The 12,421-nt window shown below is 38.4% G+C and overlaps 1 protein-coding gene across 3 annotated transcripts in view; it reads right to left on the reverse strand.

Moving 5' to 3' along the window:
• The window catches only part of NCAPG2 (non-SMC condensin II complex subunit G2), a 45,687-nt gene that overhangs the window by 14,096 nt on the left and 19,170 nt on the right, over positions 1-12,421 (reverse strand). For all 3 annotated transcript variants that reach the window (XM_039348589.1, XM_039348588.1, XM_039348590.1), the window contains exons 11-20: positions 11,247-11,342; positions 11,019-11,144; positions 10,009-10,188; positions 7,982-8,134; positions 6,294-6,513; positions 5,248-5,351; positions 3,686-3,859; positions 2,550-2,620; positions 1,415-1,568; positions 1,147-1,317 (exon numbers count right to left, since the gene is read on the reverse strand). In XM_039348589.1, coding sequence (XP_039204523.1) covers positions 1,147-1,317; positions 1,415-1,568; positions 2,550-2,620; positions 3,686-3,859; positions 5,248-5,351; positions 6,294-6,513; positions 7,982-8,134; positions 10,009-10,188; positions 11,019-11,144; positions 11,247-11,342 — 1,449 coding nt within the window. The remainder of the gene's footprint in view (positions 1-1,146; positions 1,318-1,414; positions 1,569-2,549; positions 2,621-3,685; positions 3,860-5,247; positions 5,352-6,293; positions 6,514-7,981; positions 8,135-10,008; positions 10,189-11,018; positions 11,145-11,246; positions 11,343-12,421) is intronic.

The following is a 12,421-nucleotide window of genomic DNA, read 5'->3' on the forward strand; positions in this document are numbered from 1 at the left end:
TGGCATTGATGCAAATGGCCAATGCACTTTTGAAATGGAGGTTTCCGTTCCTTTCCCAAATCCTTGTGCCTCCACATTTTTAAAAAGAGGGGAATGAAGATAATGCCTGAGCCCCATCCAAGAGGGGAAGCGTTCTGCCCATGCAGAGTTTTTCTGTATCTCTCAGTATCATCCGTTTGGCATGTCTACCCACAGCAACTTTATTGTCATCCTAGCAGAAAACAAATTTACACCAGACTTGGATATAAATATCCAATCCAATATCCAATCAGTTCAATGTTCAGTAAACAAGCCAATATTAATGCACTGTGGAGTTCTAAGAGAAGTTCATTTTAAAATAGCAATGAAGAAACGTGGATCTTATTTTGAAATTATTCTCATGGCAGCACATTCCAGTCCCTGCATAAAGACAGGCACTATGCTGGAGCCAGCAGCACACAAGTGCGCATAGGTAAGAGATATCCTTTGGGATCTCTGCTCTACAGGGCCAGGTAATGTTATCTAAATCAGAACTGCCTCATACTGGCATACATACTAGGCACAGGGAGACAGCTCTTTTTATGAAGAACAGTTCCCCTGAGTCAACTGACTGTTTGCTACATTTGTTGGAAGAAATTGCTTAAAACTTTATTAAACATTTATGGGATGAATACAGATCATCCTCAACTTACAATCATTTGTTTAGGGACAGTTATAAAGGCATAAAGTTATAAAGGCACTGAAAAAAGTGACTTGTGAATGGTCCTCACACTTACAACCATCATAGGTCCCAACAGTCGTGTGGTCAAATTTGGGGTGCCTGGCAATCAGCAGGTATTTACAACAGTGGCAGCATCCCTCAGCCATGCTTTTACCACTTGCAGCCTAGGCAGCTTCTGACAAAGTCAGTGGAGACGGCCAGATCCACTTAGTGACTGCGTGATTTACTTAACGACTGCAGCGATTCACTTAACAGCCATGGCAAAAAAAGATTGTTAAGACTCACTTAACAACCACCTTGTTTAGCAACGGAAATTCTGGGCTCAATTCTGGTCATAAGCCGAGGACTACCTATAAAGGACATGCAGGAAGAAATCAATTGCACCTAAAGAAAGCATTATTAGAAGTATTCATTAGATCCGATTATATAATAATGGTGGAGCTGACCTTTCCACATTCAAGAACTTTCAGAAGCTGGTTCAGTTTCTCTCTGGAGAGGGACAAAAGGCAGTTTCGGTTCATATAATGAGTCAATAAATACTCTAAATAATCAAGGGCCAATTCCGGTTTGGGCTCATCCATTTCTTGAATTTGTACTTGCCGTTGAGTCTTATTAGTCTAAGAACAGGGAATAATGTCCTTTTATTGGTAGGCATGAAATAGAGAACAATAAAACCAATCAACTTCAGAAGCTGAACAAATCTATACAGCAAACCTTTCTCTTCCTTGGCTCAGCTGTTATCCAATCACAGATTAATGTAAGGATATGTCCTAATTTGCCCCAGCGACAGAGACAGTCGAGTAGGGTAGAATATTTCTTCTCAGTCACACCATTTTCCATGTTCTTCAGCTTTGAAATCACACCACAACTAGCGACAAGTATAGAAAAGGTGATGCGTTAGATTAAATCAAAGAGAAAAATATATCTAAAAAAAAAAAAATCTTTCACTCTTTCAGCTATAGAACTTCTGTTTTCACTAATCCAACCTATAGAGCAAGGCTTTTCAACCTTTTCACCCATTGTACCACTTTTAGGATATGGCAACATCCGAGTACCACCAGTCGCCTAGCAAGGTGTCAAAAACTTGATGACCCCCTCCCCCCCAAAAAGGAAAAAAATGATAAAGTACAGGTAGTCCTCAACTTACAACAGTTCGCTTAATGACTGTTTGAAGTTACAATGGCACTGAAAAAAGTGTCCCCCAAGCCGCAGCTAAGCAAGACACCTGCCTGCCCACCCAGCGGTGCTCTTCCTCCTGTTCAAGGTTTTCATTGTTGTGAATATTTCTATTGGGGATTGGCAGCAGAGGTGGGGTGGGGGGTGTTTGGTTTTTATTCCACCCATCTGCTGGGTGGTTGCAGCAGGTTTTGGTCACTTCACATGACCCTGGGACACTTCGACCATCATAAATATGAATCAATTGCCAAGGATCTGAATGTAAATCACAAGACCCTGGAGATGCTGCAACATTCCAGCTGATTGGCGAAGTGCCAGGATCAGCACCGAGCTCCAGCTGCAGCCTGGTGCTGATCCTGGTACTTCCACTGAGCCCTGACAGCCCCAAAGAAGCGCCGATCAGCTAGAAAGCAGGACTGATCCTGGTGTTTCCACTGAGCCCTGACAGCCCTGCAGCTCCAGCCATCTCTCACTCAGGCTTGTGCGGTGCTGCTACCAGTTCAGCTCATTCCCCTTCCCCGCTACCACTTTTCTAGGATGGTCGCGTACCACCTGCCATGTGCCAATGTATCACAGGTGGTACCCGTACCACTGGTTGAAAAGCCATAGAGCACTCTTTTCAAAGAAAAGCTTTCGATCTACATTTTCAGCTTTACAAAATAATAAGACGTACCTGAACGTGGGAATATCAGTAGGTGGGATGAAAGATGCCAGAATAATTATTGGAGACACACAACGATCATCCTGTGAGAAGCACACAGACAAAAAAAAAAAAAAACCCACTAGAAATCTTTGTTAAGCAAAAGAATTGAGAATATGTGAAATGGTATCCCTGAATTTAAAGCATAACAAGCTTTCAGAAGGTAAATCACCAAGTGTGAGCCTGACACTTATTAAAGCATCTTCTTATACAGAAGCACTTACCCACTAATTTGGGCTGTCTAGACTGTGTCACAAACATAAACTAACAACCCTATTGGAAGTTACATTCAGTTTGGATGAAAATGTTCACAGCTGGATAATTGCTCCTGAAGGCATTTTCATAAAACTGTAGTTCTGTATAAAAAAAAGAGCCTACTGGTTTTAGCTCCATTAATAATAAAAGCTCTAGGCTGAAACATTACTTATTCTTAAATTAGAATAAAATTGATCAAATGTAGATGAAGATTGCAATTACCATATCAAATAAGATGCATCTATAGTGAGGTACAGTATGATAAGAAAAGTGATTTCATAGAACATTGAATTATTTTCCTAATTCCTGTCCACTGATTAAGAACTTCCCGTCTTTTTCCCAGACTCAAAACTTTGCTTCTCCCCACCCTAATCCCTAATTTGGACCTAGTCAGAGATTAAGGTTGTGCTAGAACAGTGGTTCTCAACCTTTGTGTGACGGCAACCCCCGTCACACGGATGCGCCGCGCACATGCGCGGCGGTGCCCCCTGAGGGGAAAATGGCGGATCGCGTTGTTTGGCGACCCCCGTAAAATGGTCGTTCGACCCCAAATGGGGTCGCGACCCATAGGTTGAGAACCGCTGTGCTAGAAAATCTACAATTCTTATAGTTTAATCCCTTTTGTGGATGACATTAAGCCTTTGCAATGCAAGCCATTATATTGGCAATGCGCTGCTAAGTTAAATTCATGTGTTTAATGACAATGTATGGATTGCTCCAGCTCATGGTAACAAATATTGTGGGATCTGAAACTAGTACAATAATGTTATTTGATGATTTGTTCTCAACTGTCAACCACGGTTGGATAATACTCATGCAGGGAACAAATTATGTCAATTTTATCTGACATTTACCTTAAATATTTTTAAATATTCTGGTAGCACAGAAGCAAATTTTTGAATAATATGATTTTTTGCTTCTTCATTGCAATCAAGTGGTTTCTGAATACTCCTCCAGAGAATTACAATAACTTCAAGCAAGCCAGCCATGGAAGGTATGTCATCAACTGAAAGTACGTTATCTGTTACCTGAAATGTAAAATAGATTATAATTAGAGAAAACTGTTATTCTTAAATAATATGTCTCAAATTAAAGATTACTTGAAAAATGGAATCATAACTAATATGTGTGTTAAGAATTACTTAAGACAGAATCAGTGCTCCTAGGGGTGTCCACAGGGGGAGTAAAAAAAAGTCACAACTTGTAATGGTGTGTGAGAATAACCTTGGGAAACAGGAGGAAGAGCTATAGACGAGGCAATGGTGTGATAAGCAGTATAAAATCTGAAGAAGGACAGGGGGGTGTAGCAAGCATCTTAGAAGAGACTCTCCCTAATTTCTTGGTCTGTAAAGTGAGAGGGGAAGAGATACAGGTAGTGTTCAACTTATGACCACAATTTGGGCCGGAAGTTCCATAGCTAAGAATTGTTCAATGAGTTACACCCAATTTAATCTATTTTGCCACGGTTTTAAACGAATCACTGTAGCTGTTATGTAATCCTACAGAACTTAAGCCAATCTGGCTTCCCTCATTGACTTTGCTTGTTGGAAGCTAGCTAGGAAGGTTGCAAATGGAGATCACATGACCGTGGGATACTGCAACCATCATAACTGCATGCCAGTTGCCAAGTGTCTAAATTTTGATTACGCAACTGTGGGGATGTTGCTACAATCATTAAGTGTGAGGACCCATCACTTTTATTAGTGCTGCTGTAACTCTGAATGGTTGCTAAAAGAATGATTGTAAGTCAAAAACTACCTGTATATTTTGAGACTTGCAAGATTCATGTCAGGCTTGTGAGGTAGTCCAGACAAGAAACAGACCCAGAAGCACCACCAATAACTTTATTTTAAGGTTACATTAACAGAATCGTGCCTGAAGTAATGTTCATTGCCATCGCTAACAAGCCAGCAATGAATTATATAACTTGCATGAATTATATATCTTGTGGTGATATATGATATATCTTTTGGTAATGTCACAAGCCATCATCAAACAAGATATTCACACCATCACCTTTTTGCTGACACCAATATCATCTTGATATATATTTTAGAAGGTAAATGAATAGGTGGATGACATCAAAAGCACAACCTAGATCAGCTTGCTATCACGATTACCAAAGGCAGTTGTTGATTGGGCATTTTTATTTATAAAATTTTAAAATTATTAACTAACACTCCTCAAAAATAATGTAATGGCCCAGACATTCCTGCTAGGTTTTTGCACTATGTCACAACTCATAAGTTGCTACTCACTCAAGACTGAAACTTAAACAAACCCTTTACACACTTTATGGAACAACTTCTTTGAGATGGAAGACTGTAATGCTGAGAAATATTTTCATCAGATAAAGCAGCAAAATATGCTAGAATATCACAAATCCAAGCCATTTTCAATAAAATACTGTTCTTACACTCATGTTTTCTTTCTCATTGTGCTCATCTCCACTCTCAGATTCCTTTAATTGCTGTTGGATACAGCCATTCAAACAATTCCGAATGGTAAGCATCAGTTTAGCTAGAATAAAAGAACAAAGTATCTCAATTATAAAAAAGGAGAAGTGTCAATGTGGACAGTAAAACTACTGGTTCAAATATTGCTTCATTAAAAAAGTAGGAGTATAGTATATGTACACTTCAGCAAAATAAATAAAAGCAATTTAATAAAAGCATGCAGCTGTTCAGATTAATATTTCATTAACCACTTTTCTCGTTAAGGATTTCAATAGATTTGTAAATGGTTTTGAGCATGTTCACATCTATATAATTTAAAACCACATCAAAATAAATTATTTAAAATGGGATTGTAGTTAATACTCAATGACTGAGAAAATGTTGAGGAAAAAGACATTTTGCAGACATTTTCATTTAAAAATAAGCCTGCCCAGTAATTAGTACCTTTTATGCATGCATTACAACCAAGTTATTCTTCTTTAAGTTTAGCCCAGAATTCTTCAGAAACAATTACTGTCCCTGGTCATTTATAAAAAAGCAATAGAGGGCTTCTTTATGAATGCGGGGGAAATATAAATAGTCCTGGACATATAAGCAGAGCATGCCCATTACAGTCATAAATCATGATTCATAAAAGGGGTCTGTCACCTGACTAATGATTTTACAATGTTGTTAAGCAAACCTTTATGATTGTAACTGCGAATACCATGATCATTAAGTGAACACTATAGTTGTTGAGCAAGCCTATTCTCTATGGCGCAATTCTGCAGCAAAACCATCGTAAAATGTGGTTACATGACTGACTGCAGGATGCTGGAAAAGGCCATAAATATGGACATATTGCCAAGCGCCTGAAGTGTGGTCATGTGACTACAGGAGGGGTGACATTAGGTCATAATTAGTCCTTAGGTCACTAAGTGATCAGCTGCCAAGTCAAGAACTACCTGTAACACATCAATTGTTCCATATTGGTCAACATCTTAAAGGTTGCTTTCTACAGAATTACCTATATTGGTGGGACTAGTATACTCGTGAACGTATTGATAAAATGTTCTAGCTGCAGATGCATTCATTTGGATGAGTGTCACACAGCGTTCACACCACACTTCTGGTTGATTGATGGGCAAGAAAGAGCTGATCAGAAGGTTTACTAGCCGCCGGGACACAGGCCGTGAATCAATCTCAAGACGAGTTAAGAGGTGCTCTACAGGACAAATCTTCCAAAACTGATTGGACAGGATGGGAATGGGGGAGAAACAAAGTTATTGTGATTAGATTTGATAGTGGATTTACCTTCAGATAAATTTCTTCCTGAATAATTATATGAAATACTATATTCTTACACAAGTTCATAAGTTGTTTCTTCTGTTTACAATTTTTTACGAACCTCTCCCTTGAAAAGCAGCCTACATTTTGCAACATCAATTTGTCTTTTGCTACTCAGGAATGAAGACAGTGTATCTGCCTTTATCTGCATTGTACTCATTGATTTTAGATTAACCACTTGCAGACAGAACATTATAGCGGTGTATCAATGTCCAACATAGGGCTGATACTATATGCAGATAGTTCTCGGCTTACAATTACAATTGGAACCAGAACTTTGATTGCTATGAGATGACTTTTAAGTGAGTTGCGTTTGATTTTACTATCTTTTTGGCCACAGTTGTTAAGCAAATTACAGCAGCTGTTAAGTAAATCATGTCGCTGTTGAATAAATCCAGCTTCTTCCATTAACAATGCTTATTAGACTGTCTACAAAAGTCACAAATGGCAATCACATGACCCCGGAACACTGCAATTGTTGTAAATGCATGCCAAGCGTCCAAATTTTGACCATTTGACCACGGACATGCTGTGATGGTCATGTGAGGACCAGCTGTAAGATACTTTTCTCACTGCCATTTTAACTAAATGAACAGTTGTAAGTGAAATACTACCTGTAATTGGGTCTACCTTTATTAAATATGAAAATGCTTTGTTTTCCAACATGGATTAAAATAATAACTAATAATTTGTTCCTTCACAGCCAGAGTTCCTTTGATATCACCCACACCAAGGGAGCCTATATTTAAGCAAGGAATACTTCAGACTTTGCCTTCTGATTCCAAAACTGATCCATTGTTCAGAATTAAGCACTGTATAGCTGTATTAGAATAATTGCACACCTCCAGGAATGAGGTCTCGACCATAGGGAGTTCTATTAAACAGATATTTTACAGATCTGATCTTCACTGATCTAGTTTGTTGATGCAGAGAATAAATCGACAATACAACCCTCACTTATTTTCTACCCCCTCAGGTTATTCAATGACATCTCAAACTAATGTGATCCCTTCAGCGGGATGCTACTTTGCAGCTGAAAAAAAAAATTAATTGAATCCCTTGCACAGAAAAACCGCATGATTTAAAAAAATAAATCATAAGAATATAATCAAATGCTACCTTTTAGCTGTTAGTTTACTACTGGACCTATTATAAAGATAACTGCTAGCAAAACTGCAGGGAAGAAAGAATATTTTAAGTTCTTTCTTATTAATTTAAAACATAACAATGGCAAATTGTTTGGGGTGAAATGTTAATGAATTCTTTGGACTCTTTTCCTTTTAAAATATTGATGAATGCACACACTTCAGAATAAATTGCCTAGTTTTATGCCTCCTGTCTGCTGCCTGGCAAACTAATTTATCCCACCTTTGCAGCCTTCATAGCCTTAATTTTCAGCAACATATCAACGAAAGCCACCCTAACTTTCTCTGAATTGTCATGGAGATTGTATTTCAGGGTTGGCAGAAACTGTTCCAGTAATGGGTGGCTTAGTATATTGTCCAGAATTATAGGCAAGCACTGGAAGAGAAACAGAAAAATATTAATAAAAGGTTATCACAAGAAAACAGGGCTACTTGCTTTGAATCTATTCTACCTGCAAAATACCTGAAGCTAAGGGGACAGAAGCTAGGAAATGAAAAAGAGCAAGACAATCCATTTTTATTAAACATGTCATTTAAATGCAAAGTAGCATGTGAGCTGATGATGCAAATTCTCTATTAATATTCCTTCAGAGAATGGGCTGCTAAAGCAGAACAAAGGGATCAGATATATGGTTGAGGGAACCTAGAACTAATGATTTTAGAAAGTTCTCCATCCAGCTGATGTTTTGTTTCAGGTTAAGGTGTCCATTGATCTAGAGTTCTTGAAACAATATTGCTGAGATAGTAAAATTCTAATGAAATATAGCACCTTTTAAACCAGTGGTTCTCAACCTGTGGGTCGGGACCCTATTTGAGGTCGAACGACCATTTCACGGGGGTCGCCAAACAACGCAGTCCGCCATTTTTCCCCCCTTTTCCTTAGCTGTGCTACTCCCTTTTATTCTATTGGCTTTTGAAAGCCAATATAATAGACTCTCTTGAATACAGTCTAATTCTATTGGCTTTCAAAAGCCAATAGGAATTGTCCAGGCTGTCTCTGCCCTGCTGAGCCCACCAAAAGTCCCATTCTGCAAACGGTGCTCCACCAGTTGAGTAGTCCTCGACTTACGACCGGTTGGGGGTCGCGGCATTAAAAAGGTTGAGAACCACTGTTTTAAACAGATCACCAACACTTTGCAGCATGCTCATGACTTACGATGTGTGCTTCCCTTGGCCCTACTTTGAAGATTTTTCTTTTTCCTAAAAGGGAAACAATACTACAATACTCAACATAGGAAGATGAGTACTATAGATTCATCTTAGCCAGTGGAAGCTTAAATATACTCATCATTCAAGAGCATCAGCTTTGACGATAACTTTCCTAAACAAAGATCATCAGTTGAGTAATGAAATGTATGAAAAAAAACAAGCAAGCTCAGAGAGCAACAAGGACCCCAAAGATCAACTTGCTGTGATAGTCTGCACTTAGATAATATAGCATTTTGCATCTTTTACAGCAAACCAACATCCATAACCAGAATTTGGGGTTGTGCAAGACACAGCCCACAATGTTTGGAACAACCTTGTTTGATGCTAACCAGAAGCTACTACAGTCCTCATCTTACAATCATTCATCTAATGACTGTTCAAAATTGCAATGGTACTAGAAAAAGTGACTTACAACTGGTCCTCACCCTTATGACCATTGCAGGATCCCCAAGGTTATGTGATCATAATTGAGGCACTTGGCAACTAGCATGTATTTGTGGCAGTTGCAATGTCCTGGGTTATGTGGCTGCCATTTGTGGCCTTCCCAGCTGGCTTCCAACAAGCAAAGTCAATGGGGGAAGCTCAAATCGCTTAATGACTGCATGAATTACTTATCTGCAGTGAATCGCTTAATAATCATGGCAAAAAGGTCATAAAATCGAATGCAACTTACTTAACAACTGCCTTCCTTAGCGATGGAAATGATGGTCCCAACTGTGGTCATAGACTGAGGACTAGCTGTGCATGCAATTAAAAGCCTAAGTTTGCAATAGTGGCGAATATCTGTAGGTGTAGGATGAGGGTGAAAGTTGGTTTCTGAATGTTTCGTTACCAAGCTAGGCTGAACACGGGGTGAAGATGTTACCTGGCCTGGTAACAAAACATTTGGAAACCAACCCTCAAGCTCAAAAAATGAACCTTCATCCTCAAAAGCCTAAGCGCATTAAGCAAGTGAAAATTTGCAACTATCTCGCATAAAGTAATTTTCTTCAAGGAGAGATGATAATAGCTAAACAAAAGATACTTTATTTATTCACTTACTTTAAAAACAGCACATCGGACATCAGCTGAACTTGCATCAAAAGCAAGATCTTCAATCAAAGTTTTCAGAAGTCCAGCAATTACTGTTGCTGGAATCATCTCCCAATATTTACATGTAATTTTACTAACTCCAAGTACTCCTGTTGAGCGGACTAAGGGTTGAGGATCTTCTAAGAGAGCCTGTGAATACAATGTAAGTAAACAGCAACTATACTCTGATATTCACTCTATTTTGCATTTAAGTTATTTGGCTCCATGTCAACAAAATGCTGGAAACAATCTCAAGATTAACTTGAATTGGTTTCATCTTCTGGTATCTTTCCATTAGTAGAAGAAACAATAAGCAGATGGGAAAAAAATTAACCTTCCCTTTCGGCAGCTCTACAAATCTGATCCAGAGAATTCTGGGATACCCCCTGAAACATCTAAGAATTTGCTGGAGGCTACATGGAAACGAGAAGAGGAAATTGCTTATCGTTCTGGATGTTGTACAGCATTTTTAGACATACTGTACTAAACTTTTGTAAGCCTACTATATCTATAGAATAGATGAGCTTCCATAATATTAAATATGTTTTCTGCCTAAGCAGGGGGTTGGACTAGAAAACCTCCAAGGTCCCTTCCAAATCTGTTATTCTGTTATATTGTAACTAACTGTGCTTTCAAAATATCTCATAATCTGTAATTTATTTGTTACTAAGATGCTTATTGGAAATTTAAATTTGGAATCAAGAAGTTATAACTACATAGTGAAGAAAAATGAAATAGTATTCAATATTCGGCTGTTAAGTTTGGGGTGTAGTCTCCAGGCCAAAATATAGCATTATTCATTTACGACACCCTACTTTTTCTTTGAAGCATAGAATAAGAAAATATAATTGACAAGGGGGAAGGGAGGGGGAGGGGAGGATTATCCAGACTTTAATAAACTACCCAGACTTTAGATGCACAAAAATTAAATAAAACTGATCCAATAAAAAGTTCATAGAAAGAATTTAAAAAGTACTTACAAAAAGTTCATCAAACTGCCTCTGGATTTCTTTTTCCATATCTTGTTTATTAAAATTAGGATCCAGAATAGGGAACGCATCACCAAAAAGTAATGCTGCATTTGAACGAATCTCAGAATTCCTGGTCTGATAGAATACAAGTACAACAGCAGAATTTTGAATTAAATTTAGTCTAGCTTTTGAAAATTATCAGGAGGAAAGTAAGACAATTTGATAGAAATAAATTACCTTCAAAGCTCTCCAAAGAATAGGTTGATAAAGTCTATAAAGAACTTCTTCAACTCCTTGGCGACATTTATTTTGTTTGTGGAAATAGCTCAGCAGCTAATAAACAAAAGTAAATTAAAATGATTTAAGAGATTAGCTCCAGCCGATTTTATTCAGCTCTTTGCAAAATATGAGCCACTTGATACCTATATATGAAATTAGCAATGTTCTGCAGCAGAATAGATCTCTAACTTGTACATGGTATATATATATATATATATATATATATATATATATATACACACACACACACACACACACACACACACACATACATATATATATACACATATATATACATACATACATACATACATACATACATATATACATATATATATATGTGTTTTCTGAGGTTTTCGCGGGTATTTGTATGTAGGTCTTTGGTTGTTCGGGTTTTCTCCCACGTAAAATTGGAAGTGTCTTGGCAACGTTTCGACGAAGTCACATTCGTCATCTTCAGGCTGGTGTTTTTAGCTTCTTGCTTTGAGCAGCAAAGCTGCTTTGCTGCTCAAAGCAAGAAGCTGAAAACACCAGCCTGAAGATGACGAATGGGACTTCGTCGAAACGTCGCCAAGACACTTCCAATTTTACGCGGGAGAAAACCGAACAACCAAAGACCTACATATATATATATATATATATATATATATATATATATATATATATATATATATATATATATATATATATATATATATTCTTTCTCTCTCAGTAATACACATAAATGAAATACAGCTGTGTCAATCATAAGAAAATCTCAAACAACTAAGTCCTGGTAGCCAAGCAGCCTTTCAACATTCTACGTCAGACATGTCAAACACAAGGCCCGGGGGCCGGATGCAGCCCGTGAAGTGGTTTCATGTGGCCCGCGAAGCCATTCTGGAAATAGTGAAGGAACGGCCCTCTCTGCCTTGGCCAGCCAGGAGCCAATGTACAATTTTGTGGTGGCCATCTATGCTGAAACACATTCAGTCTTAGCTCCACAAGGCCATCTGGAAACAGCAAGGAACTAGCCCCTGCCATGTCGGACCCGCCCCTTGGGAGCATGCTGGGGAGATGTCACCCTTTGTGATGAATGAAGAAATGCACCATCGCCTGGAAGTGGCCAGCAAATGTCCCTGGCCTACTTCACA

The sequence above is a fragment of the Crotalus tigris genome, unplaced genomic scaffold (assembly GCF_016545835.1).
Source record: "Crotalus tigris isolate CLP2741 ecotype Arizona unplaced genomic scaffold, ASM1654583v1 scf7180000018163.671504, whole genome shotgun sequence".
NCBI lineage: Eukaryota > Metazoa > Chordata > Lepidosauria > Squamata > Viperidae > Crotalus > Crotalus tigris.